Raw genomic sequence first — 24,358 nt, forward strand, 5'->3', positions numbered from 1 at the left:
CATGGGTGGGGGATGGAACTTCCCAGCTAAAAGCCCAGGCCCCTGGTGCTGGAGTAAAAGATTTTGTAACCCCAGTGACATCCATAATGAGTGTGCCTAAGCTCTGTGGAACATTGTCCTCGAAAGGCGAAAGGTATGTGCAGTAATGCAGAATAAATGCCAGATCTGCAAAGCACACTGCAATCAAAGAGCACATGTGCACTTGCTGCAAATGAGATGGAAGATATCCATCAACCCATGTCAGGTTTGCCAGCATGGGCTCCAAGCACTGCACAATATAGGAGCAATGAGGATGGAGGCTGGAACCTCTCTCATGAGTGTACTCCATTCCAGGAACATTTCATAGACTAGCATTATGGCCAAGACAGATAGAGAAAACCGTAGCTAGAACTTACCGATCACTCTATTTCCAGCAGTCTTCCAGGACAGCCCGTGAGGGACAGAGGCTCCTCCTCCCAGACAGGAAACACGTCACCATACAGAAATAAAAAGACTGTCTTCCAGAATCCCCTAGTAACCTCGAGAATCGAAGGACGTACAGAAAAAAAAGAGCAGAAAAAAATTCCCCCAAACAAAAACAAAAAGATAAAAAAACTTGAACTACAAGAGGGTGGGAATCTGGCTGTCCTGGAAGACCACAGGAAATAGAGTTAGCGGTAAGTTCTAACTCCGGTTTTCCCCATTCGTCTTCCAGGACTGCCTGTGAGAGGACAAACAAATACGTACCAGATTAGGGAGGGTCCACCGCCTGCAGCACTTTCCTGACTGGACATAAGATCCAGGCAGTAATGCCGAATAAAAGTAGAAAAGTTAGACATGTGGCCGCCTTGCAAATCTGCTAAGGAATAGCACCCATGTCTCACACACAGTTGTCATTAGGCTTGAGAAAGAGTTTTTTTTGAATGGAGTTACCTGCAAAAACCCTGCCCTCTGCCTATCCACTCCTATTCCCCCAACATCCACAGCATCCTGCTTTTCATCCCCAAATGTATCCACACGGGATTCCCGAGGAGGAATACAGCGCAACAAACATCTGAGAAGAACCACAGCGCTAGAGACATCCCCAGACCTCCTTCCTAGTACCCCCTACCAACTAGAAGACCAGTACAGCAAGCAGATTCATGGACCGCACCAGATCCACCGCCTCTTCCTGTCCGCTTCAGATACAAGCTGCAGGGCCAAAGTGGAGTGAACAGATCCCAGGACTGGCTGACAGCTCATGTACCGCTGTGTGTGCATTCTTATCTTTGATTACATTTTTTTACACAATCAGCCTCCTGGTCTCTCTTCCTTCTTCATCCCTATCTGTCATCAGCCAAAGTTTTCTCCTGTCTATCTGGTTACACATCTAATAGAAGATACTTGTAACAAAATGTAAGGAGATTCAGAGACGCAGTGTATTCAGAGTTTGCTTACAGTAGGTAGGTACAGTAGGCTCATACCCGTTCTCCTCTTGTGAGTGCCACTGTTTGTTTTACATTTGACCCTTCCACTACTCGTTTAATGCGCTAAGATGTGGCACTCTCTGCTTTTTGGTTTTAAGGAATAGCACCCGCTCACTCTGCCCAGGAGGCTGCAAAGGTTCTAGTAGAATAAGCATTGAGGAAGGATGGTGGAGGAACCTTCATAGCATGATAGGCTTCACAAATAGCCTGCTTGATCTAGCGTGCAATAGAAGATTTAGATGCTTGTTTCCCCTTGGATTTTCCTGAAAATAGGACAAACAATGCATTGGAATTCCAAAAATACTTTGTGGCCACCAAGTATGCCAACTGGCACTGTCTAACGTCCAGTCTATGAAAGGATTCTTCTATGCAGTTCGAAGGATTGTTGCAGAAAATAGGAAGGACAATAACATGAGTTCTATGAAAACAAGAAGTGATTTTGGGTAGGAATCCTGGATCTTAAGCACGATGTGATCTTCAAAAATAGAAAGAAGCAGTTCTTTGAAAGAGCCTGTAACTCTCTGATCCTGCAGGCAGAGGTAACTGCGATCAAAAGTGAAGTTTTAAGAGTACAGAGTCTGACAGAATTATCTGTAAGTGGTTTAAAAGGAGGTCCAGTCAACCGCTGCAGGACAAAGGATAAGTCTCATTGAGGGAAAGCTCTAACGGACACAGGTCTTAGTCTCTTTAGGGCTCTGAAGAATGTAGGGATGAGTGGATCCTCCAAAAGTGAAACCTGTAGGTAAAACGCTAAGGGTTGCAATCTAAACCTTCAGCGTGCTAATAGAGATGTCCTTATCGGCACCTTCTTGCAGGAGGTCTAGAATAGAAGGAACGTCACTCTGTTAGCTTTCAACCAGGTCATGAAGGTCCTCCAAACCTTCTTGTAAATGGCTCTGGTGACATGCTTACGGAACAAGAATGGGAGGGTGGCCAGAGAGCAGAAGCGAGAAACATATCCTTTTTGGCCAGTACGGAGCAATTAAAATTAGATCTGTGCGTTCCTGCACAAACTTTTGTAGGACCCTCAGTAACAGATAAATTGGAGGGAAGGCATAGCAGTGACTGAAATTCCATTGATTTGTGAGATCATCCAAGGCTACTGCCTAGTCCAAAGGGTTTAGAGAAAATAATATTCTCTGTTTTGGCATGTTTCTGATACAAACAAGTCCACCCCCATGACCCCCCATTACTCTACCACGAGACTATACTTCTGGGTTCAAACGCCATTCTTCCTGCATAACCATGTGGCAAATTGTTTACAGAGCCCCTGAAGTGAACGGCTGAAACTGAAGCCAGATTTTTCTTTGCCCAAGAGAATATCTCCTTCGTGACTAGCTGAAGAGAGGGGATTCTGGTGCCTCCCTGTTTGTTGATATAGGCTAATGTTGGGTTGTCCGACAGGACCTGCAAGTGATGGTCTTTTATTACATCTTGAAAAGAAAGAAGAGCTTTGTGCACTGCCTTCAGCTCCCTCCAGTTGGATGTAGCTCCTGAACCAAAATATCCTACACATGACTGCATGTGCTGGCATCTGTGGTCAATTTCTTTGAAGGGGGAAACACCCACAGAAGCCCCCGTGAGAGGCGACTCTGAACTCTCCACCATAGACTCTGTTTTACCTTTGCTCGAAGACGGGTCGTCACCTCCAAGGTGCTTTGAGAACTATCCCAGACTCTCAGTAGAAATTTTTGCAGGGGTCTCTGATGAAAATATGATCACTGGACTGCCGGAAAACCTGAAATCATTGGACCCACCACTGAGATGATGTATCTAATGGATATTGCTTTATTACCCTGGAGCCGCAACACACTCAAATAAATCTTCTGTATTTTCATCTCCAAGAGAGAAATCTTCCTCTCTATGGTATTCAGAACGTATCCTAGAAATGTCACCGCCTGGGAGGGAACAAAGTTTGACTTTGACTTGTTGATTAACCAGCCCAAACTTTGCAGCCATACCTGCATAAACTCCAGATCTCCTGACAATAGGTCTGGTGAAGAGGCGGTCACTAGAAGATCATCAAGATAAGGAACAATACTGATTTCTCAAAGTTTCAGGGGCGCCAGGGCCTTTCCCAGGACTTTGGAAAATATCAGTGGGGCAGATGAGAGAGTGAAGGAAAGGGCTCTGAACTGAAAGTGATGAATCCTGATCTTGACTGCCAATTAGGGGTGCAAAAAATATTATTTTCATAATTGATTAGTTGGCCGATATTTTTTTTTTTTTAATTGATTTATCGGGTAAAATAAATACATAAAATCCTTAATTTAAAATGCACAGATGCAGTGTTATAAACATAACATTTACTTCAGAATAAAACTGCATGCACAATTTTTTGCAATCGCACTGCACTGTAACGCATGGCATTGCGGTACTGTGCGTTCCAGTACGGACGATCACAATGTGGGTGGGAGGTGTGTTTGGGGTGCCATTGAACTTAATGGCACTGCAACGGACCTCCAGCAGCAGAATGTATTAGGCTGAAACCGAAAATTACTTTTTTTCCGCCTTTTTAAATATTTTTTTTTTATAAATTGCATTGTAAGCAGATGGAGCTTGAATAGATTCAGCCAGGGAATGACAGCTGCCAGTGGCAAGATTCCGCAGACGGCAGCTGAATGTAAATATAGAAGGTAGTGGGTTGGTGCAATAGCCAGCCTGCTATGGGCCAATTCAAACTGCAATAGCCAATACCAATATGATAGAGTCCCAAGCCCTTCTAAGCAGTACATCCACTTTCTTATCCATAGCATCTTTTAGAACCCCTATTGCCTCAAGGCAAGGTCAGAGCTCTTAGAAACTTGAAAGAGGAGTGTCCATCTTAGGACTTTTGTTCCAGACCAAGGCTGGATCATCAAAAGGGTAAATCCTCTTCAGACTATTATGTAAGAAAGGTATCTTTTCTGGCGCCAACCATTCAAGGATAGAATCACTAAGGACCTTGTGAACATGAAAAGCATGAGACTTCCTTCTTGCAACCCTCGGTACATAAGATCATGTGTGGAAAGCTGAAACTTGTCCTTTTCATAAATTGTATAAAACAAAATCATCCACATCTTCCCGAGATAATTTAAATCTTAGAGGAAGATTCGTCCTGAGAACCATCTTCCTCTGACAAAGAATCGTTCTTCGAAGGACCAGCTTCACTAAACTCACCCAACTCGGTCAGCTTGTTAATAACTTCCCCCAGCAACTTAAGGCAGGAAAGCAGAGAACTAAGGCCTGGTTCACACCTGGGCGTTTTACAGCGCGTTCCTACGCTTTGTAAAACGCTCAACATGTTAAAACCAATGATTGCCTATGGGCATGGTTCCCACCTGGGCGTTTTACAGCGCGTAGGAATCCGCTGCAAAACGCCCTACGCCCAAAGAAGTACAGGAGCTTCTTTGGGGCATATTTGCCGCGCGTTTCCATTGGGATACAGCCAGGTAGCCCTCGGAAACGCGCGTTTGTCGCACATTTTTTTAACCGCAAATCGCGGTAAAACCGTGCGTCAAACGTGCATATTCCGTAAGCCCAGGTGTGAACCCAGCCTTAGACACAGAAGGGGTCTCAGCTGGAGCTGAGACCCCTTGAAAGAGTGAAAGGTGAGTGACAGTTCTTCCTTTCCCAATGCCAAAACACTATTACAGGCACTAGCAAATTCTTCCTTAACCTCATGCCGTCCGCCCGTTAAGAAAAAACGGACGGACGGCTGACTCCTATCTGCGGGTTGCCGTCGCTAGACGGCATTTTTTTCCTGCTCACGCGCACGGGCAGGAAAGACCCGCTTGTTACTACAGCCGTTAACGGCTGTTTCACATACAACCGATCGGTTGTATGGCGTGAATTTCGGAGGCCCCCACCGCGCGATCGCGGGTGCCGCCATCTCCGCCCTCCTGACCCCTCACCTTTAATCCCGGGATCCGCTGCCCCATTGCCCCCATCCGCTGCCTCCTTGCTGTTCTCCCTCCGTAGTGTGAATGCAGAAGTGATGTGTATTACATCACTTCCGCATTCACCTGTCAGTCATCTGGCTCCTATGCCAGATAGAAGAAGCTGATGAAGCAAATCTGTGCTTCATCAGCTTCTTTTGGGGTCTCCAGGTGACCCCCCCAAATGTTTAAGTCCCCCCACCTTAGTTTACGCACATTTAAACGTAAATATGCGTCGCATGCGCCAGCACGCGAAAATGACAATTGCGCTACACATGTTACATATCGCCGCGAACGTCGCAGTGAGAGCAATCATTTTAGGGCCATCAATCACTGATAACACTAAACTGATGAGCGGTAAAAGCTTTTAATGCGTCGCCTATGGCCAATTTTGGGTAATTTAGTTTTTTTGAGGTTTCGCTGGCGTGCGCAATTTTAAGTCTTGACATGTTTGGTGTCTCTTTACCCGACTAGACCCCGTCTTTTATATTTTACCAAAAAATTGGGAAATTATAAATGTTTTAGAATTTAATATAGGGGAAACTGTTTTTTTTTTTAAAAATCTGTAATTTTTCCTTAATATATAAAAAAATAAAAACCCCAGTGGTGAATAAATACCACCAAAAGAAAGCTCTATGTGTCCCCAAAAAAGGGTATAAAATTCATTTCAGTACAGCGCTGCATGACGGAATAAATGTCAGTCAAAGTACCGCAGCGCTGAATACTGAAAAATGGCCTGGATGGGAAGGGGGTTTATCACCGCGGATGTCAACTGGTTAAATAAACTGCTGAAACAGGCTTGACATAAGGGCTTGGAATAAGCAGCAATGCACTTAGCATGCCGCACACTTCCTCCTGGGCAGACTTTTAGCTGTGTCCAGGGGCTTGGCCTGCAAGATATTAAGTGAAAAGCTCCTCCAACATGAGAACTTGTCCTCATAAATCACCACCAGAGACAACCAGTGATCACGACACCAAGAGAGCCCAACATGAAAAGGAGCTCACGGTGAGAGAAGCAGCACAACAAAAGCCCAGTTAAAGTGACATTAAACCCTCAGATTTTTTAACATAAAACAATACTGTAATCCATGGTTGTTTCCCTTCTCTTTGCTGCTCTTCCTTATAAATCTGTATCTGTTCTCATGCTCTGCAGAACTTCTGTTTTGCAGCAGACTGCCTTGTCTCAGGAATGGATACACGGTGTCTGTGTATAGATTTGTATAGGCTTGTAACCTGAGCCAGCACTACAGGAAGAGGCCCTGAGCTGAAAAGGGAAGTTCTCCCCAAGCATGAGAAGACATGAGGATTTAAAAGGAAGAGCAGCAAAGAGAAGGGAAACAACCATGGATTACAGTAAGGCACACATTACAGTATTGGTTTATGTTAAAAAATCTGAGGGTTTAATGTCACTTTAATAACCGGAATAAAAACAACACCATTTACATGAGCAGAAGCGGTACTGGTAGTTGTCCACAGGAGCCTGCAATTAATCCATCGTCAGCAACACGTCCTCCTCCGTCGGAGTCCTCACATCCTATGATGGGAATCAGTGGCGACTGAAGTATCGCCTAAGCCCCTCCCCTTCCTCTGCGCCAGAAAGAGGCTTGGAGCACAGAGCCTCCAGCACCCAGAAACCAGGTTTCCCCTACCAGAAGTGGCATTATATGTCACGCGGTCAAGTGGGCGGAAGTGCCAGAATCCTCAGCATAGCCACATGAGGCATCCGACAGCACAACTACTGGAAGGAGGGATTAAACTGACTCCATTAATCCTGGGCAGATCCCCTATCCATCCAGCTGTAGGCTGAGAAGGAGCACTGAGCACTCCCTGCATCTCAGCAGAAAAAGATCTCCCTCCAAAAGGGTACTGGGCAGCATTTCATCAGCCAGTACCCATCCATCACAACCCTCACCCATAATACAATGGCTGCAGATGGCCGCAAGCTGTGCCAATAGTTAATATGGCTGCCAACACCGGCCCAACCCCTAACTCTGCCCTCACAGAAGTGCCCGAAGGTCCACATGTGGCACTACAAAATCAAGGCAGAGGACAACCTTGCTGGATGGCTGCAATCAAATGGACAAGCTCTAGCAGTGATGCAGAGAAAAGACTTGAAGAAAAACATTTTACCAATATGAAAAAAAGGGTGCTAGCAAAAACAGATTCATCTTTACACACAACTAAGCTGAACAAAACACAGCCATCCTGTGAGAACACTAGAAAATGCTGGTAGTGGGAGGGGTTATGTCCTATAGTTATTTTGTTCGCCAACGTCCAAATCATCCTGTAGGCAGCAGTATAAGCTAAAGATTTGTTTTGTCCCTCAATGAAAAAGAAACAAATGCAATTTCCCTTGAAGAATACAAAATGCAGATGACTACATAAAGCAGTGTACTTACAAACCAAATTTGTTGGACCTTTAAAGAAAAAACAAACCAAAGCATTTTCAAATATGTGAGTGAAATAGATGGGTTTACTTACATCTGTATCGGTCATGCACCCAACCACAGCCATAGCCTTTGCCTCCCAAGCAGTTTCAAACAGTGATGCAGAACGAGAGCTGCAATGCTCTAACATATCCTAAAGAATAGGTACAAAATAAAATATACAATTTGTGAATTTCATGAAAAACTTTACTTTTTTTTTTGTATTAAACATTCAGACTTAAGGCAGGGATAGACTAATCCCAGGCGCCAGGTTGCCAAGGCGACTAAAAATTGCATCTTGGCTTTTGTCAGCCCGTTCACTGTCCCCCGCCGCTGCGTCCGTTTCTCTGCTGCCACAATCAGCTCTGCTCTCCCGTCCTCCTGCCTGCTGGGCATTGGCTGCAGTGATCTGTGTTCCCTTCAATCACCACTGCTCTCCACACATGTGTTGGCAGCGAGGATCGGACTGCTCCAGACGGCCCCCAGCGGGTAGGAGAGAGAGTAGTCAGCTGATGTGCCCTGCCCACCGCTGCACCTTTGCCTTCTAGCTGCCCCCTTCCCCTGCAGCGTCTCTGCCGCCCCCTCTTCCCATTCACCGGCTCCCAGTTGCTGTATAGCAGTGTTCCCCAACCCCCGGTCCGCGGATCAAATGGTACCGGGCCGCACAGTCTCAGTGCGGTCCGGTCCTGCAATATGGGGCAGTGCAGGGTCCCGGTGTTCGAACACCGGGGCCCCGCACTGCCGACGGGCACGAATAGGTGAACAACTCCAACGCTTTCATTTTTTGGTGTAACTGTATTTTATTTTGAAGGCATGTTTAAATACAATTAAATTACAATTATTAAATCAAAACAAATCTAAAATATAAACAAACAATCAACGCCCCCCCCCTCAGCGGGCCACGGTAAAATTATCAAACGTTGACCGGTCCGCGGCGATAAAAAGGTTGGGAAGCACTGCTGTATAGGACCTAGAAAGCCGGCAACAAGTGTCCCATTCAGCAGCTGGGAGCAATAGCCAGCCTGCTATTGGTTATTTTAAATTGCACTAGCCAATAGCTGGCTATTGCACTAGCCAATAGCTGGCCATTGCACCCGCCCGCTGTCAATCAGCAGGGGAGGACCTGAAGGAGAACTATCTCCTTCAGGTCCCTCCTCTGCTGATAGACAGCCGAGAGTGGGGTGGGTGCAATATCTTGCCTGCTATTGCAATTTAAAATAGCCAATAGCAGGCTGGATATCTCTGCCAGGCACTGCTTGCTGTGTTTATATTCAGCTGCCTCACCAGGCAGCTGTCATTTCCCAGTGAATTGGAAAGATGACACTTGGGGTCTAATAGACCCCTTAAAAAGAAACCTGTCATTTCCAAAGTGCTTTTACATAGGGGGTTTAATGGCACCCCCCAGCGCGATCAGCAGTGGTATGCAACTCCGTGAAGACGCGGCCATCCAAACGGTTTTGTGCACGATTGCCACATGGTCACAAATCACCTAGGTGTAAACCTGGCCTCACAGGAGAGGGAGCTCCATAGCTTTCAGATGAGATCCTTTTTGCATCTAGTGTAACCTTTCTCAACAATGACTACTTGTCATTCAGCATCAAGCAGTGCTGACATCACCAAGAAAGCACTGCCTTAATTAGTTTGAGTGGAGCCAAGTTCTGCTTACTCCCACCCCTTCTACTGACTCTGCTGAGCACCCTGTGCAAACAGTATGTGATATAATGTACCATGCAGATCTCTCACTAAGCAACCACTTTGGAATCTTGTAGCTAGTGAAGTCACCGGGATTTCACAAACCAATTCTAAAACCCAGAAACCGAGTGTTAGAGAAAAGTAAAAATTGGTTCTCTTGATGCTGTTTCAAGGTCCGTAACTGAAAGATGGCAGATTACAAATTTGACTTATAACAGTTTTCCTATAACATTCACCTAGTGTAATCTTTAAAGAATTTAAATATTTAAAGAGTTTTTTTTTCTTAAAGCTGAACTCTGGGGAACTGAAATACCTTTTCTGCCACCTGAAATACCGTCTGCAAGAAATAAGAATAGCTTGTTTTTGGTTTGGGTACCAGGAAACAATATGCTTGTCATATCTGTAAAATCCTTTTCCTTGAAGTATATTACTGGACACAGGAGAAGTATTCAATTACATTGGGTTATACCGCCACCTTCAGGAGACTGGACACTGGCAAAACAAAGCAGTAAGGACAGCCCAGTGTAACCGTTTCCACTCCCAGCATGCCTCCATTTAATTAGCAATAATAGGAGTCAAAAACCAGAAAAGAGGGGAGGGACAATTATTCAGGAACATTGGGATGTCCAGAAGCAGGAATAATCTGGTCTTGGGTGCCAAGCTCAAGAAATTGTCCAGAGAATTCACCTTCTTGCCTCATGCAGCCAGAATGTTGAGTTGTCATGGTCTGGAATTGTGCAAAAGAGACTGCATGAAAGGAGGCCAATATCAAGGCCAGGGCTCCCATGACAGGGTAGAGAGTTGGGCAACACCAGGCTGGATCTAGGAGCAGAGAGTCAGAAGAAACCTGTACTGAGCTGTATTTAGGAGACCCAGATACTTCAAGCGATGGGTCAGTTACAGCGCCAACTTCTGGAGTTTCACAATTCCCTTGAACCTTCATGGATGGATCTTGGCTGCTAAGGCCTGATCTACCAGGAGGGGTCTTTCAGATATCGCAGTATGACAATGCACTGAAAGCATAGCAAGGCTAGTACAGGTGATAGCAATTTCGTAAAACCCTGAGATACAGGAGAGTTGCGTGCCTATAGCAATCACAGGTAGCATCAATGTGCTGGAAGACAGGGATATGCAGGTAGACACGTGAGATCCACAGAGGCTAGAAAATCTCATGGAGGGAGGAAGGAAGCAAGGACTGACCAAGTCCAAAAAGGAGCAAAGGCCCATTTCCGCATGAGGATAAGGTTTGGATAGAAACCTTGAACCTATCCATCTCAGAAAATATGACAATGACTCGTTGGATAAGGAATTATGCAAGGGCAGTGTTAATGTCTGCCAATCCTTGTAAGTACATGGGGGAACACGTAACAGCATGAAGTGGGGTGGAGGTACTGTTAGCATGTCTAGCTAGTAACCCCTGGACACCACGCGCACTAGTATGTCACTTTAAAAAAAAAAAAAGCACAGTGGTGACTCTCTCCTTCAAAAGGCACACACAATAAACATTGTTTATTGTGTTCAGCAAACCAACATTTAAGCCAAAGAGTCCTCTGCACATGTACAGACAGGAGACTCATTCTGGATATTAGATGTACAATATCTACAAGTCCATCAACACAGTAGTGTAGGGCAAAAGGCAAGGGATCAAACTGATGCAAAATTTAACAATCACTAGATAGTTTCGCATAGGTTATGTCCAATTGCCAAATCTTGGGATTTTAGGGGAAGAGCAGGGTCTGCTAGTAGGAGACTTAGAAATGGCTTCCAGTCTTTTGTCAAAGAAAACAAGGGGAGGTTAACCCGTTAAAAGGTAACGAGTCAAAAGCGGTCAACTAAGGGATCCGGACAAACAGCTGGTATGCAAAAAAGTTAAATTTGAAAAATTAATAGAAACAAAATGTAATAAAGATATCACCTTCAAACCATCTCTCACCATTAAATTGATGATTGTTTGGTCACGGATCAGTCTAAATAAGCAAACATGCAAACCTGAATTAGGGCGTATAATTAGTCGGATCTCCAGGTAGGAACACCAATTTCTTTTTTCCTGTCTTTTGTCCATTAAGTCCTTAAATAGTGGAATGCCCTCAACATGGACAGTCAGGAGTCCATTGAGGCAAGAAAGGATTGGGTCAAGGGAGGGCCCACTTCTCAACAATGCCTTCTCCATAGGGTACTACTTGGCAAACACTTGGGAGGGGAAAAATAGCTTGTCAGAAAAGAACCAAGCAGAACATAAAACGAACTGTAGTAGCACATGTGCTAGAAAGATTTTCCCTGGTTGGGGGCTTTTAAGGAAGTTCAGACCAGTAACCTTAGAACATTGAAATGCAAGCTGCTCCAGCTCTAGGCCTGTGCGTAATGTGCCCACAAGTATGGATATAGGTTCATTTAACATGGGAATTAATTCAGAGGACTGAAACTCCTCCAGCAAAAAAAAAAAAATTCAACCATGCAGGACAGGCGATTTTTCCTTGTCCTCAGTTGAGTGTGCAGAGGCAGCTGCAGCAGCCTCAGAACCTCTGAAGGAGAGGGTGTATGCAAATGCTTGCAGCCCCTGCATACGGATTCAACAACAACGGCAGTGATTCTCTTTGCCTAAAAACTGACATAGTTGTGAATATTTTCATGCTGGACAAGAGAAGGGTTTTATTCTGGATGGAACTAATGAAGATTTAAAGGACTGGATAGATTTCAGTCCCTGGTAGTGCAATTAAAGCAAACAATCAACTATGGATGGCAAGTCACTGTCAAAAGATCTCTGGGATAAAGTTGTGGACAGGCACAAGTCAGGAGATGGATACAAAAAAAATTCAAATACTTTATTAATGCCTATAAGTAAAGTGAATTCTATTATTAAGAGGAAGGTATTTGGTACAACATGGACCCTTACCTGGATTAGGACATCGCTCCAAACTGGATGAAAGAGCCAGGAGGAAACTGGTCAGAGAGGCTACCAAGAGGCCTACAGCAACTCTGAAGCAGTTGCAGGAATTTATGATGTGGCTTGTATGGGAGGGTTACAAGAAAAAAGCCACTTCTAAAGAAAGGTCACATGCAGTCATGACTGAGCTTTGCCAAAACGTGCCTTGAAGATTCTGAGGACACATGGAAAAAGATATTATGGTCACATGAGACTAAAATTGAATTGTTTGGCCTCAACACCAAACAATATGTCTGTCAGAAATCCAATACAGCTCACCATCCAAATACCACCATTCCCACATTAAAGCATGGAGGTGATAATATCCTGTTATAGGAGTGTTTCTCTACAGCAGGGAATGGAGCACTTGTCAGGATAGAAGGAAAAATGGATGGGGCAAAATACCATCAAATCCTTGAGGAAAATCTGCTGCCATCTGCCAGAAAGTGGTCAATGGGAAGAAGGTTTACCTTCCAACATGACAATGACCCAAAGCACACAGCAAAAATGACCACACAGTGGTTGAAGGAGAAAAATGTGAATGTCCTTGCATGGCCTAGTCAGAGCCCAGACTTAAACCCCAATGAAAATCTGTGGAATGACTTAAAGACTGCAGTCCACAAATGGTCAACATCAAATTTAACTGAACTTGAGCAGTTCTGCAAAGAAGAGTGAGCAAATATTGCAAAGTCTAGATGTGCAAAGTTAGAAGAGACATATCCCAACAGACTAAAGGCTGTAATTAAAGCAAGAGGTGGTTCAACAAAATACTGACACATGGGGGTGATCCTTTTTACAACTTGGTGATTCTGTTGAATTTTATCTGACATGTCGGTGTTATATCCTTCACTTGGATGTTATAAGTTGCACTGAGTAAATACAGCTGGATAAAACACTGTGGCCGTCTTCATTTCAGGCTGCAAAGCAACAAAATATGATTATTATTTTAAAGGGGGCTGATTCTTTTCTATACCCACTGCAACTAGAGACCACTAGTACACTCTTAGGCACTTGTGACCCAAGAGACCATCACAACACCAAGCGCAGTGACCAAAGTCAAAGCACCAGAACTGCAAGGGATTAACTCTTAAGATCAGGTAAAGTACATTAACAGCCACCACGTACCGCAAATCACCCACGCAGAACGATTAAGTGAGGCATAACCACATCAAGACAGTCTTCACTGTGTTGGGCATACACCCTAAAGAGTCCTCAGTTACCAGGTTCATTCAGGAAGGGGTACCAGTGGCCCTACAGAAAATGAAGAATTGTGCTAGGAGAAATATTTTGAAGAAAAGAACATAAAAAGAAATGGTTTGCTTCTCAAGGCAGAAAAAAAGGTGTCCATTCTCCTAAGGATACAAGCAAAAAACTTGGGCATGGTGGGAGTGGGAGGGATTATACTGGGATGTCCGTAAAGCTTTGTTTTGACAGTGTCTAAACTCCTGGCAACATAACCCAATGTTTCTTAATATGTCTTCTGTGTCCTGTAATGTATGATCAAGAAAGTACATTTACTTAACATATCTTCTGTTACCACAGGCTCCTCCCTCCATGTGACCAGTCCCCACAGGCCTCTGTTCTTTGGTGTTCTGTCCAGTAGTCACAGCTGTGATGTTATAACATGCAATGCATGCCAACAGCCCTGCATTGTAAGTGAGGATGCTGAGGTCCCAGCCACAACCCAGAGGGAAGAGGTGAGCACTGGCTGCCACGGAAGTGAAGGAGAAGCTAAGTAAAAGTCCTTGCAATGGTAGTTTACAGTTCCCTTGAGTTCAGCTCCAAGCGATTTTGCAATAAAACTGCTTCATACCATAATGTATTCACATAAAAGCTGAAGTTTTATCACTTTTCTGAAGAGCAATACGAAAAGTTAAAGCTATGCCCAGTACTGACTAAATACTTTTGTACTCTGCAGAAACCTAAAAGGGGGATGAGATTTGAATCTCTTTAATTTGAATTAAAAACCTTGTCCAGGAGACACTTGTTCCCTATTGTTGCAAGAGAGGAAGAAAAAAGGAATATCTAGGGGAAAAACAAAACCACTTAAAACAATTTGTCAATTCATTTACCTTAATGTACTGAAGTAGAAGTTCTTCTTCATTTAGGTTATGCTGATGCATATATGGTCTAATAAACTTTTCTAAAGTGGATGGAATAAGCTCAGGAGCCAAGACTTTATCCAACATACGAAACACAATTGTAGTTGTAGTTTCCTAAAATGTAAAGGGAAATATCAAAAATATATATAATATATAGTTCCATCAACTCCTGGAGGCTGGTGACAAGCTTCATCAGCTGCTGGACTTCCTCACAGTCAGAGTCTTCTTTCTTCAATAAAAACATAGAAACGGTAATCATAAGCTTGTTTTGGATGAATGTTTTTGTTTCAATTAACAAAGTAAGCTACAATGCAAGAAGTATCTTAAAGGCCAGCATAAAATAAGGTACAACAGGGTAAGGTAAGGACCAGTACGCTGATGGCATTTTATGATTGTTAAGCTTCCATATTCTAAATCTAGAATTTTGATTTAAGATTCCAGGCAAGTATCCTTATAGCATGGTGTGTTACGAGTCCGAGGATGGGGCTGGATTAACATAAGTATGGGGAAAGGATTCTGGAAAAAAGGGTGCTAGTATATCCATAAAGATGTACTAAGAAAGAAATTGAGATGCAGAGGGGAGGTCTTATGTTCTACTTCAAAATAAATGGAAACAGAACTTATTTTTCAAACTACTGTAGTCTAAACCATAAAAGAGCACACACAGTTGGACATACTGGGGGGGATTTATCAAAACTGGAGCAGACAAAATCTGGAGCAGCTATGCATGGCAACCAATTAGCTTCTCTATTCAGTTTGTTCAGTCAGGATTTGAAAATAAAAGGAGAGAAGCTGATTGGTTGCCAGGCAAAACTGCTCCAGATTTTGTCTGCTCCAGTTTTGATAAATTCCCCTCACTGTATTCAAAGAGCAGTGATACAAAAGTGTGCAGAGCAGGTTTCACTCACCAGAGGGATCCACAGCCAAGAAGAGGCAATGCCAAGCTCTGTAGGATTCTTTGATGTAAAATATACATTCGCCATCTCATGCCCGTTTTCTGGCCAGTTCGCCTTTCAAAAAAAAGCATTTTGAAAAACAAAAGCAATTTTTAGTTTTACATGTTTCAGACAAACTGCATACAGTGATAAGGAATTAAAGTGCATGAGTGCACAGAGTTGAGAACTAGGTCATATTTTGCCTCACATATACAGTATTAAAATGAAGAAAAGAACTCAAATCGAGTAAAAGAGGTACAAGAGTGGATTGCTTTTACCATGTGAAGCCAACATAGTGACAGATTTATTGAGAGCTACAGTGAACACCTCTGCAAGTTTTCAAGGCATAAGGCACGTTGATCAGGAACTTAACTAATGATTTCTTAGCATATCATGACATAACTGCAGTTAGCAATTAATGATATCGCCTTGAATGGCCAGTCATTCCAAAAGTGAAATTTTAGTTGGTGCAGCTGAGTCAGCTTCTGGTTTCTAATAGGGTACTCCAGATGTGAGAGCTCCCTAGCACAGTTCTTGGTCTCCTTGGAGTCTCCTTATTCCCTTGCATACTACAGCTTATTCCACTGGAGTCTTCACAACAAAATATAAAATTAGAAAAAAACAGGGAGGGTGAGACCCCCTCATAATGGTTACAGCAAAGCACTATAATTATAATTGTCAGACTGAGACTGACTGAGGAACACAAACACAACAATCTAATTATAGTCCTCAAAAGACATATGATCAGTTGTTTAAATCCTCAGCATCTACCAAAAATTGAAGCTTCACTTATGGATAGACCAACCCTTTAAAAATTGCCTCGTTCACTTGGACCTCCAAAACAGCTGTTTTGTATATGGAATCAGGGGAAGAAAATAAGACAAAGAACGAATGCAAGCATAAAGGAAACAGACAGGCTGAAGTTTAATCAGCAGCAAGATCAGGAGATGCTCTTGGCTGCAACTGTTTAATTGTTTTCAGGGTACATGGCAAGGAAATGGTTTCAGACTTACCTTATCTGTTAGTTCTAGAGATCGAGCTCTATGCTCCAGCCATTTTGCAATAATTCTCTACAGGGGGAAATAATCAAGAGTTTGGTACGTTTCATGGTAGCGCTCAAAAAGTAAACTATACAATAATTTATTTAAAAAAACACAAATGCCATACACCTTACTGTGACCTCATGTTTAATAGGTGACTAATCCTATCCTATATAAATGAGTAGGTTGTACTTTCACTTTGTCGCTGTGGGAATCTGCCTCCTTTTGATCTTTCCCCAGTGAGATTCCACCTCTAAAGCTCACCACACCTTACAATCTGATTGTACAATCTCCTTTAGATCGACCAACAACTATGTAGTAGAAGGGCCTTCCTGACTGGAAACAAATTGGATAGATTAGGTAGGTCCTTACATAACATAGATTTGGTAAATCTAAAGTCGATTTTACAAAAATTGTACAGTAAGATTGTAATGTGTGTGTTGACCCTAACACACAGATCGGTGTTCTTCTCAGTATGATACTACACCCTGCACACACACTGGTCTTTCTCCTGCTGTATCCCTCCTCTAGAACACATCATTTCTAGTAGAGAGTAAACGTCTGCAGTAAACATGTATAACCCCTCAGTGCTGAGCTCCCACAAAATGGGCATTAACCCCTCAGTTCCCTTAGCCTCAGAATAAGCCCCTAAAGTGACCTATCTGTAGTATGTGCATTTCCCACACAGTGATCAGCTTCAAGAGCATATGCATTAACGCTCAGTGATGAGTATGCAGAGAGAATGTGTGTGCAATACACTGACTTATTTCCAGCCCATGAGCATTAACCCCTTAACGACAGTCCTCTGATAATCCCTCAGTGGTTAGTTACCAGCACTTGTGTAATAACGTCTTAACACCTCATCGCTAACCCTATAGCACGCACTCTACAGTGCATGTGTGACAATCACTACATTTCAATGTACCAAGCAAAATAAGTCAGATCTCCTCAATCCCTTTTTTAATAGTAATCTCAGCTCCACCTCTACCTCTTGCCTAAACAACAAAGCCCTGCCTCATCACCTTAGTTCCCAGTGCCATCTCCTTTGTTCCTAGACTTCTTGATCCAGTCCCTGCAAATAACCTGCTTCAATTTTGGCGACTACTTTTCCATCTGCATGTTTCCAGAATAACCTGCTTCAATTTTAAAAAGGCCCATTTCCTAAACACAGGTTTTGACCACTGTCCGTTCTCTGTAAACCCCCGTGTGAAGAGCTCAGTGCCCATACATCTTAATTACTTAGTTTTGGGAATGGGTGCTAAATGCATTATGGGGCGCATTTTCATAACACTGCAATTCACTTATATGGCTATTATGAAATTTTTTGTGTGATTTTCTAGCCAATTAAGATTAATTGACTTAATTGACGACAAAGGTAATTATCATTTGTTAACTTAAAAGATTAACTGTTTTGCCTGTTCTCATACCCTCCCACTTCTCTACTGTACATGTTGTCATTATCATAGTATACAAATTCCTCTTCTGCACATGTAGTCCACAGTCATACCCTACTGAAGTGTCTTCTGCACATAATGCCTGCTGTCATACTTTCACACTTCTAGCATTGTTTGTTACATCACCTCTCCGTTCTGGAATCGTCAATTTTTTTCTATTTAATTTTGATGACATTATATGAGAATCTGTAAAACCCTTGGAATGTATGGAAAGGGTTTTTTTTCCCTCAACACAAAATAAATTTACCTCTAAGGAATAGTGGGGTATTTCTAAAATGCTGCTATACAAGACTGATCAACATACGTGTCCTTTTGGCACAATTCTTCTCACAAATGGAATCAATATGTTTTTAAACCAGAGGCACAATTTTTGTGAAGGAATATTTGCAGGAATTATGCTAAGGAGTTTCTCAAGAATCTTCTCATCAAACTTGCTTTCAAATTCCTCCTAGGGGGGGGGAAAAAAAAAGAAGAGTGCATTATAAACACAAATGCCTCCTCCTTTCACCATAATACAGCTTCATTTTCTACATAAAGTGTCTCTGCTCCTACTTACCACAGAATGGGCTGAGCTGTTAAGAATACATTCCCTCAGAAACACGGGGCATGACATAATCACATCATTTATGCTGCTTTTCATTCCTGGAATTCAGCTTTAGGGCCCATTCACCCTCCTGAGGTACACTAATGTGCGTTAGTGTAATGATGTTCTATTAATTCTTAGTGGACGCCCATGTACCCAACTTACTTTGCACTACAATGCACAATAACACACTAGGTCATGCACTGCATTGCAAAAAAAAAAAAAAAAAGGTACGCGTTAGATTTTATCTGTGGTGTGGTGCCTGACCAGCATATTTAAAATGATTGGACTGTCCTAGTGTTACTTACTAGACCACAGAAGTGTAAATGGGCCCTTAGCCAAAAACACCAGTCAAACCTTTTCTTTTCCTATTTTTTAACATTCTGGGGAAGGAATAAATCCTCTTTTTAGTGCAATCTCTAAACCCACCAGAGAGACTAGCCCCTCCCTTCTTGTCAGGAATTAGCCCCAGTGTGGACACACACTTAACCACTTGATGACCAGGTGTTTACACCCTTCCTGTCCAGGCCATTTTTCAGTATTCAGCGCTGCAGAACTTTGACTGACATTTATTCTGTCATGCAACGCTGTACTGAAATTCATTTTATACCATTTTTTAGAGACACGTAGAAATTTAATTTTTTACTATATAATGGAAAAAGTACCAACAAAAAGTTTTACCTACGTTATGTTATGAAACATGTATTACCCAAATCACGGCAGGCTTTGTATTAATTAATACAGGCTTTGTATTAATGAATACAAAGCATGCCGTGATTGGCTCAGCGCGGTATACTTTATGTAGCCGGAGCTACATACAGTATACCCGGCGTATAAGATGACACCCGATTTTCAGGCAGTTTTTTTGGGTCTAAAAACCCGTCTTATACGCCTGCATATACGGTACATGCCCGCGAAATCGCAAAAACCGACCATACCCCAAATTTCCCATAGGTGACGCTTTGCAGCTTTTACCGGTCATCAATTTGGTGTCATCAGTGATTAATGGCCCTAGAATTATTGCTTGCACTTGAACGTTCGCGGTGATATGTAGCATGTGTGGCATTGTAATTTTCACACATAGGCGCAGTTGATGCATGTTTGTGCGTGTATGTGGGGGCGGGGGACTTTAAAGAAAACATTTTGTTTTGTTTTTAAATATGTGACATTCTTTTTCTTGTAACTTTACATTTTTAAACTTTTTTTTCACATAAAGTGACATTAAACCCTCAGATTTTTTAACATAAAACAATACTGTAATGTGTGCGTTACTGTAATCCATGGTTGTTTCCCTTCTCTTTGCTGCGCTTCCTTTTAAATCTATATCTGTTCTCATGCTCTGCAGAACTTCTGTTTTGCAGCAGACTGCCTTGTCTCAGGAATCGATACACGGTGTCTGTGTATACGTTTGTATAGGCTTGTAACCTGAGCCAGCCCTACAGGAAGAGGCCCTGAGCTGAAAAGGGAAGTTCTCCCCAAGCATGAGAAGACATGAGGATTTAAAAGGAAGAGAAGCAAAGAGAAGGGAAACAACCATGGATTACAGTAAGGCACACATTACAGTATTGGTTTATGTTAAAAAATCTGAGGGTTTAATGTCACTTTAAGGGATTGCCTAAAGGCAGTCAGTGTGGGAGATAGAATGAGAAACTATTTGCTCCTCACACAGCAGCTTTATTCTTAAACATATTCCCTGGGCTGCAAAGGGAAGTTCTCCCCAAGCATGAGAAGGCATGAGGATTTAAAAGGAAGAACAGCAAAGAGAAGGGAAACTACCATGGATTACTGTAAGGCGCACATTACAGTATTGGTTTATGTTTAGAATACACATCACTTCCTGCATTCTGACACTGGACAGGAGATCAAAGGGAGATTGTGTGCTGAACTACCTCTGATCTTTGGTCACCGAGCCGTCTGCAGGTTCCGGGCCATCACAGAGCACAGCGAAGCTCCGGACCAGCAGTGGCAAGGAGGGGGGATGGGGACGCACCAATTGGCACCACATACAAGCGATCGGGCGGCTGTCTGTGTTTTTAGGAATTTTTTATGGAATTTTAACCTTATGGTCATATTAATATTAATTTTAAATTGTAAACCCTATCTACCCACCTTTATTAATTCCATTAGCGCAAGTTATTTTAGATTACTGTTTGTAAACATCGCTGGCTGTTTTCAAATAGTGACAGTTTCCCACTTGTGCGGTGCCTTGTTTTAAAACACCCACCCGCATTCAAGAAGCTCCCAGCCAGTTGTTTATATAGAACAGCCGGACAGGAAGCAGTTCAATAAAATGCTTTTTCGTAAAACTGACATGGGGATTTTTAATTTCGGTCTTCCTATCTGAGTAACAATAACTAATGTCTTTAAGGGCTAGTTCACACCAGCTACAGTGCGTTCTGGCCCGTTTGGGGCCAGAACGCACTGGATTGCATTGCAGTCGGCTCAGTTTGTTGTGGGGTAGGAGGGCACCGCAGGGATGCCCTCTGGTCGCAGTGCGATCGGCCGCACGGGAACGCATGGCACATCAATGCCTGCGTTCCGGTCTGCTCATATCGTGCCAGATCGCACTGTGGCCGGTGTAACTAGCGCTAAGGCAAATTTTAACCAGCAAGTGGAGTTGAAAGTGAAAACTATAAAATCACAACAGAGAGCTGTTACATGAAGGAAGAAGGAAAATGTCAATATAGTCAAAGTGCATACTACAGTTTAGTTTACCTGATGTCTCAGCCACAGATACTGTGCACACGACAAATTTCTCTCTTCCAACTGATAGAAGATGTCTTTCAGCACATCACTGTTGTTTAAGAACTCTATCCATGCAATTCCACTTAAGCAGAAAAGAAAAATAAATCAAAAGGAAATGTTTTAAGTGAAACTAAACTCAGGAGTTAAATCTTAAAAATGCATTCAGGTACCTTAACTATTAACAAAATGTATCTTATTTGTGTATCACTCGGCTGTAGATCCTCAAATCATCTCTGAATTCATACTGACAATGGCCTTCCTTATGGAGGGTGGCTACTTTTGCTCCCCGTGTGTGTGTTGTAGTAAAGCAGCCACCGCTCCAATCTCACTCCTGTGATGGGCTATAACTTTAATACAAATTAGTAAACTAAACATGAGATGGTAGTCCATTACAGGAGCAAGCTAGGAATGGTGGCTACTTTACAACATAAACAGGGACCATAGGAACAAATGTATCCCCCTCCAGAAGGAAGGACAGTGTCAGCATGAATTAGTGAGAATAAGATTTAATTCCTAAGCTTAGTGTCACTTTTATTTTTTATATAGTAAACTCTCAGTTATCTGGTATTTAACTAGCCAGAACTCTGATCCAACCAGAAAAAAAATCCCCTGTGTACTCACTGTTCTGCGGCATGCATTGCCCTGGAAATGATCGTATGTCTATTTGTCCTAATTTGCTTTTGATTACTGCATTTCAATATTAATATGAAGTCAATACCGACTTTATGTTATGGTATAGTATGGGGTATGGCATTAGTTAGACATATTTTAATACTAATTCTCAAGCAACCAGAAACTACATTTATCCGGAATCTACCAATCCCTGTGGATGCCGGATTACGGGGAGTTTACTGTACATGTTTGTGTATTAAACACTAACCTGAATTTATCTGGCCCAAACGCACCATAAAAAGTAGTCAATCTGGCCTGTGCTTTTAGTACCTAAAAAGTTGAAAAATAAATTTATAAACATCTCAATGAAAACCTACATTAATATAATTTATTGTAAAATATCTAGATTACTACATCTGTAATGGAAATGGGAATATCATCTGAGGATACAGGTAACGACTTTTCCTCCTTTCTCTGAATCTGAAAGAAAGATAAATATTTAGCTATCAGAAGAAAAAAATGGAGCTTCAGACAAATAGCTACATATACACACACACCTCAACCGTTTCTACTGTACGGTCGCACGACTTTTGTATTTCGAGCATGTTGGAAAACCAGCCGAGAATCGTACGATTTTCGGCTGGCTTTTAGCATGATCGAGAGATAACTGCCGAATGGGCCGGTGTGCGCACTGCCTGTTCAGCATTGCAGTCATCGGAAGCCCACCCCTCAGTGGGGCGGGCTTTGCGATGATCGCAAGTACGATCTGCCTGTCCAAGATGGGCAGATCATACGTTTTTTTTAATTACTTTACAACCCTCGCAAGACAAAAGTCTTGCGAGGGTTGTAAAGTGTATGGGCACCTTGAGAGCTGGAAGAGCGCACCAACATAGTGTAGCAGTTCCATTTATTAATAACAAAATCTCAAAAAACTCAGTTCAGTTTTTAGGTACCAACCCACAGAAACGGCCTTAATAAAAACCTTTATTATTACAAATCAATATGATTCCCAAAAATCAATACAAAACATGGTCATATGTGTTCTCAGGGGTGTGGAATTCGTATCGCCCGACGCCCGGGACATGTAGTTCCGGACGCCGGGCAAGTGGTTTTCTCACTGTCTTAGCCCTGCTACGGACAAGTAGCAGGGCTGGCTTTACTTTTTTTAAACGAGCGTCGAGAGTAGGGCTGCAATAACTAATCGACATAATCGATTATAATCGATTATTGAAAAAGTTGTCAATTTTTTCAATAATAAACCCTAGGGGTATATTCACTTTCCCAAGTAATTTGGGAAAAAGGAATTACCCGCACATATCTCCCTCCCACTATACTTACCTTTTGGTGACCGGTCCTTTCCCGTCCACCAGTACGGGTGTACTATCTGTACCTGTTCCATGTATTCTGAATTTCGCTCGCAAATTGCAAGCACTTGGTCAACGCGGTCACCTGACGGCATTGACCAATGATAAGCGCTTCTTAGCACTGCTAAATACGGTTTGGTTAACATAATTTTTTTTGTATCAGGACAAGTAGATTGTCATGAGGGACAAGTAGATTCGGCACCCGCTTTAGTCCTTGGACAAGTAGTTTTTTCCAAAATTTCACCCTGTTCACATCAAGATGCATCATCCTTGTCCCGTATGAGTATTATTGTACACATCAAAATGTTTGTTAGATTGTAACATACACTCTCAATATCACAAATATTCTTAGACGCGTTGAGAATATTTGTGGTATTGAGAGTATATGTTACAATCGAACAAACATTTGGATGTGTACAATAATACTCATGGAGGATAAGGATGATACATCTTGATGTGCACAGGATGATTAATAAATAACACATATGGCTCTTTTTGAGTATTGATTTTATGGAATCATATTGATTTGCAATAAAGATCAACAGTTTTCTTTATATAAGGCATGTTGTGTCACTTGTGTGGGTTATTACCTAAAAAGTCCTATATATGTTTTTCGACATTTGGTTATTAATGAGGTTTGTGGATGTGGTACCCCTTCAGTATCCCCTAACTGGTATACAATAGGTTATAGTTCCATTTATTAGGAAATATCAAATTAAAACAATTGCACTCAATTGTGCATCTTTGTGTGGCAACAGAAAAGTGATAGAGTATGCTGCAGATCATACATGTTTCAAAGCGGTATCTCATTCGGTAAATAACTCATAGATTTGAGTGAATTGCACACTCAAGTGTAAAATAACACACAGGTTATTTTACCTCAAAACTTCATGCGATGTTTAACACTTAGTGAATTGAGCCCTATATGTTTTTATATCTTTCTAGAGTACTAGAAAGATATCTTAATATCTTTCTAAGTTTAATACTTATAACCTGTGGCATTCATGAGAACTTTGACAAAAGGAATAAACAGTCTAATTTTCTGGCACATACGTATTAAATTTTTTTAGTATATTAGTATTAGGGGAGAAGCCTTCTTTAACTCATAAGTAAATCTGTT

At 42.3% G+C, this 24,358-nt stretch overlaps 1 protein-coding gene across 1 annotated transcript in view; it reads right to left on the reverse strand.

The window, feature by feature from the left end:
• Window positions 1-24,358, reverse strand: part of KNTC1 (kinetochore associated 1) — a 136,874-nt gene that overhangs the window by 92,523 nt on the left and 19,993 nt on the right. Inside the window, 9 exon segments of the mRNA XM_018556904.1 lie at window positions 7,844-7,942; window positions 14,476-14,620; window positions 14,622-14,734; window positions 15,414-15,515; window positions 16,454-16,510; window positions 18,239-18,382; window positions 21,233-21,344; window positions 22,143-22,204; window positions 22,289-22,354. Coding sequence (XP_018412406.1) covers window positions 7,844-7,942; window positions 14,476-14,620; window positions 14,622-14,734; window positions 15,414-15,515; window positions 16,454-16,510; window positions 18,239-18,382; window positions 21,233-21,344; window positions 22,143-22,204; window positions 22,289-22,354 — 900 coding nt within the window.

The sequence above is a fragment of the Nanorana parkeri genome, unplaced genomic scaffold (genome assembly GCF_000935625.1).
Source record: "Nanorana parkeri isolate BGI_ZX_2015 unplaced genomic scaffold, ASM93562v1 scaffold13, whole genome shotgun sequence".
NCBI lineage: Eukaryota > Metazoa > Chordata > Amphibia > Anura > Dicroglossidae > Nanorana > Nanorana parkeri.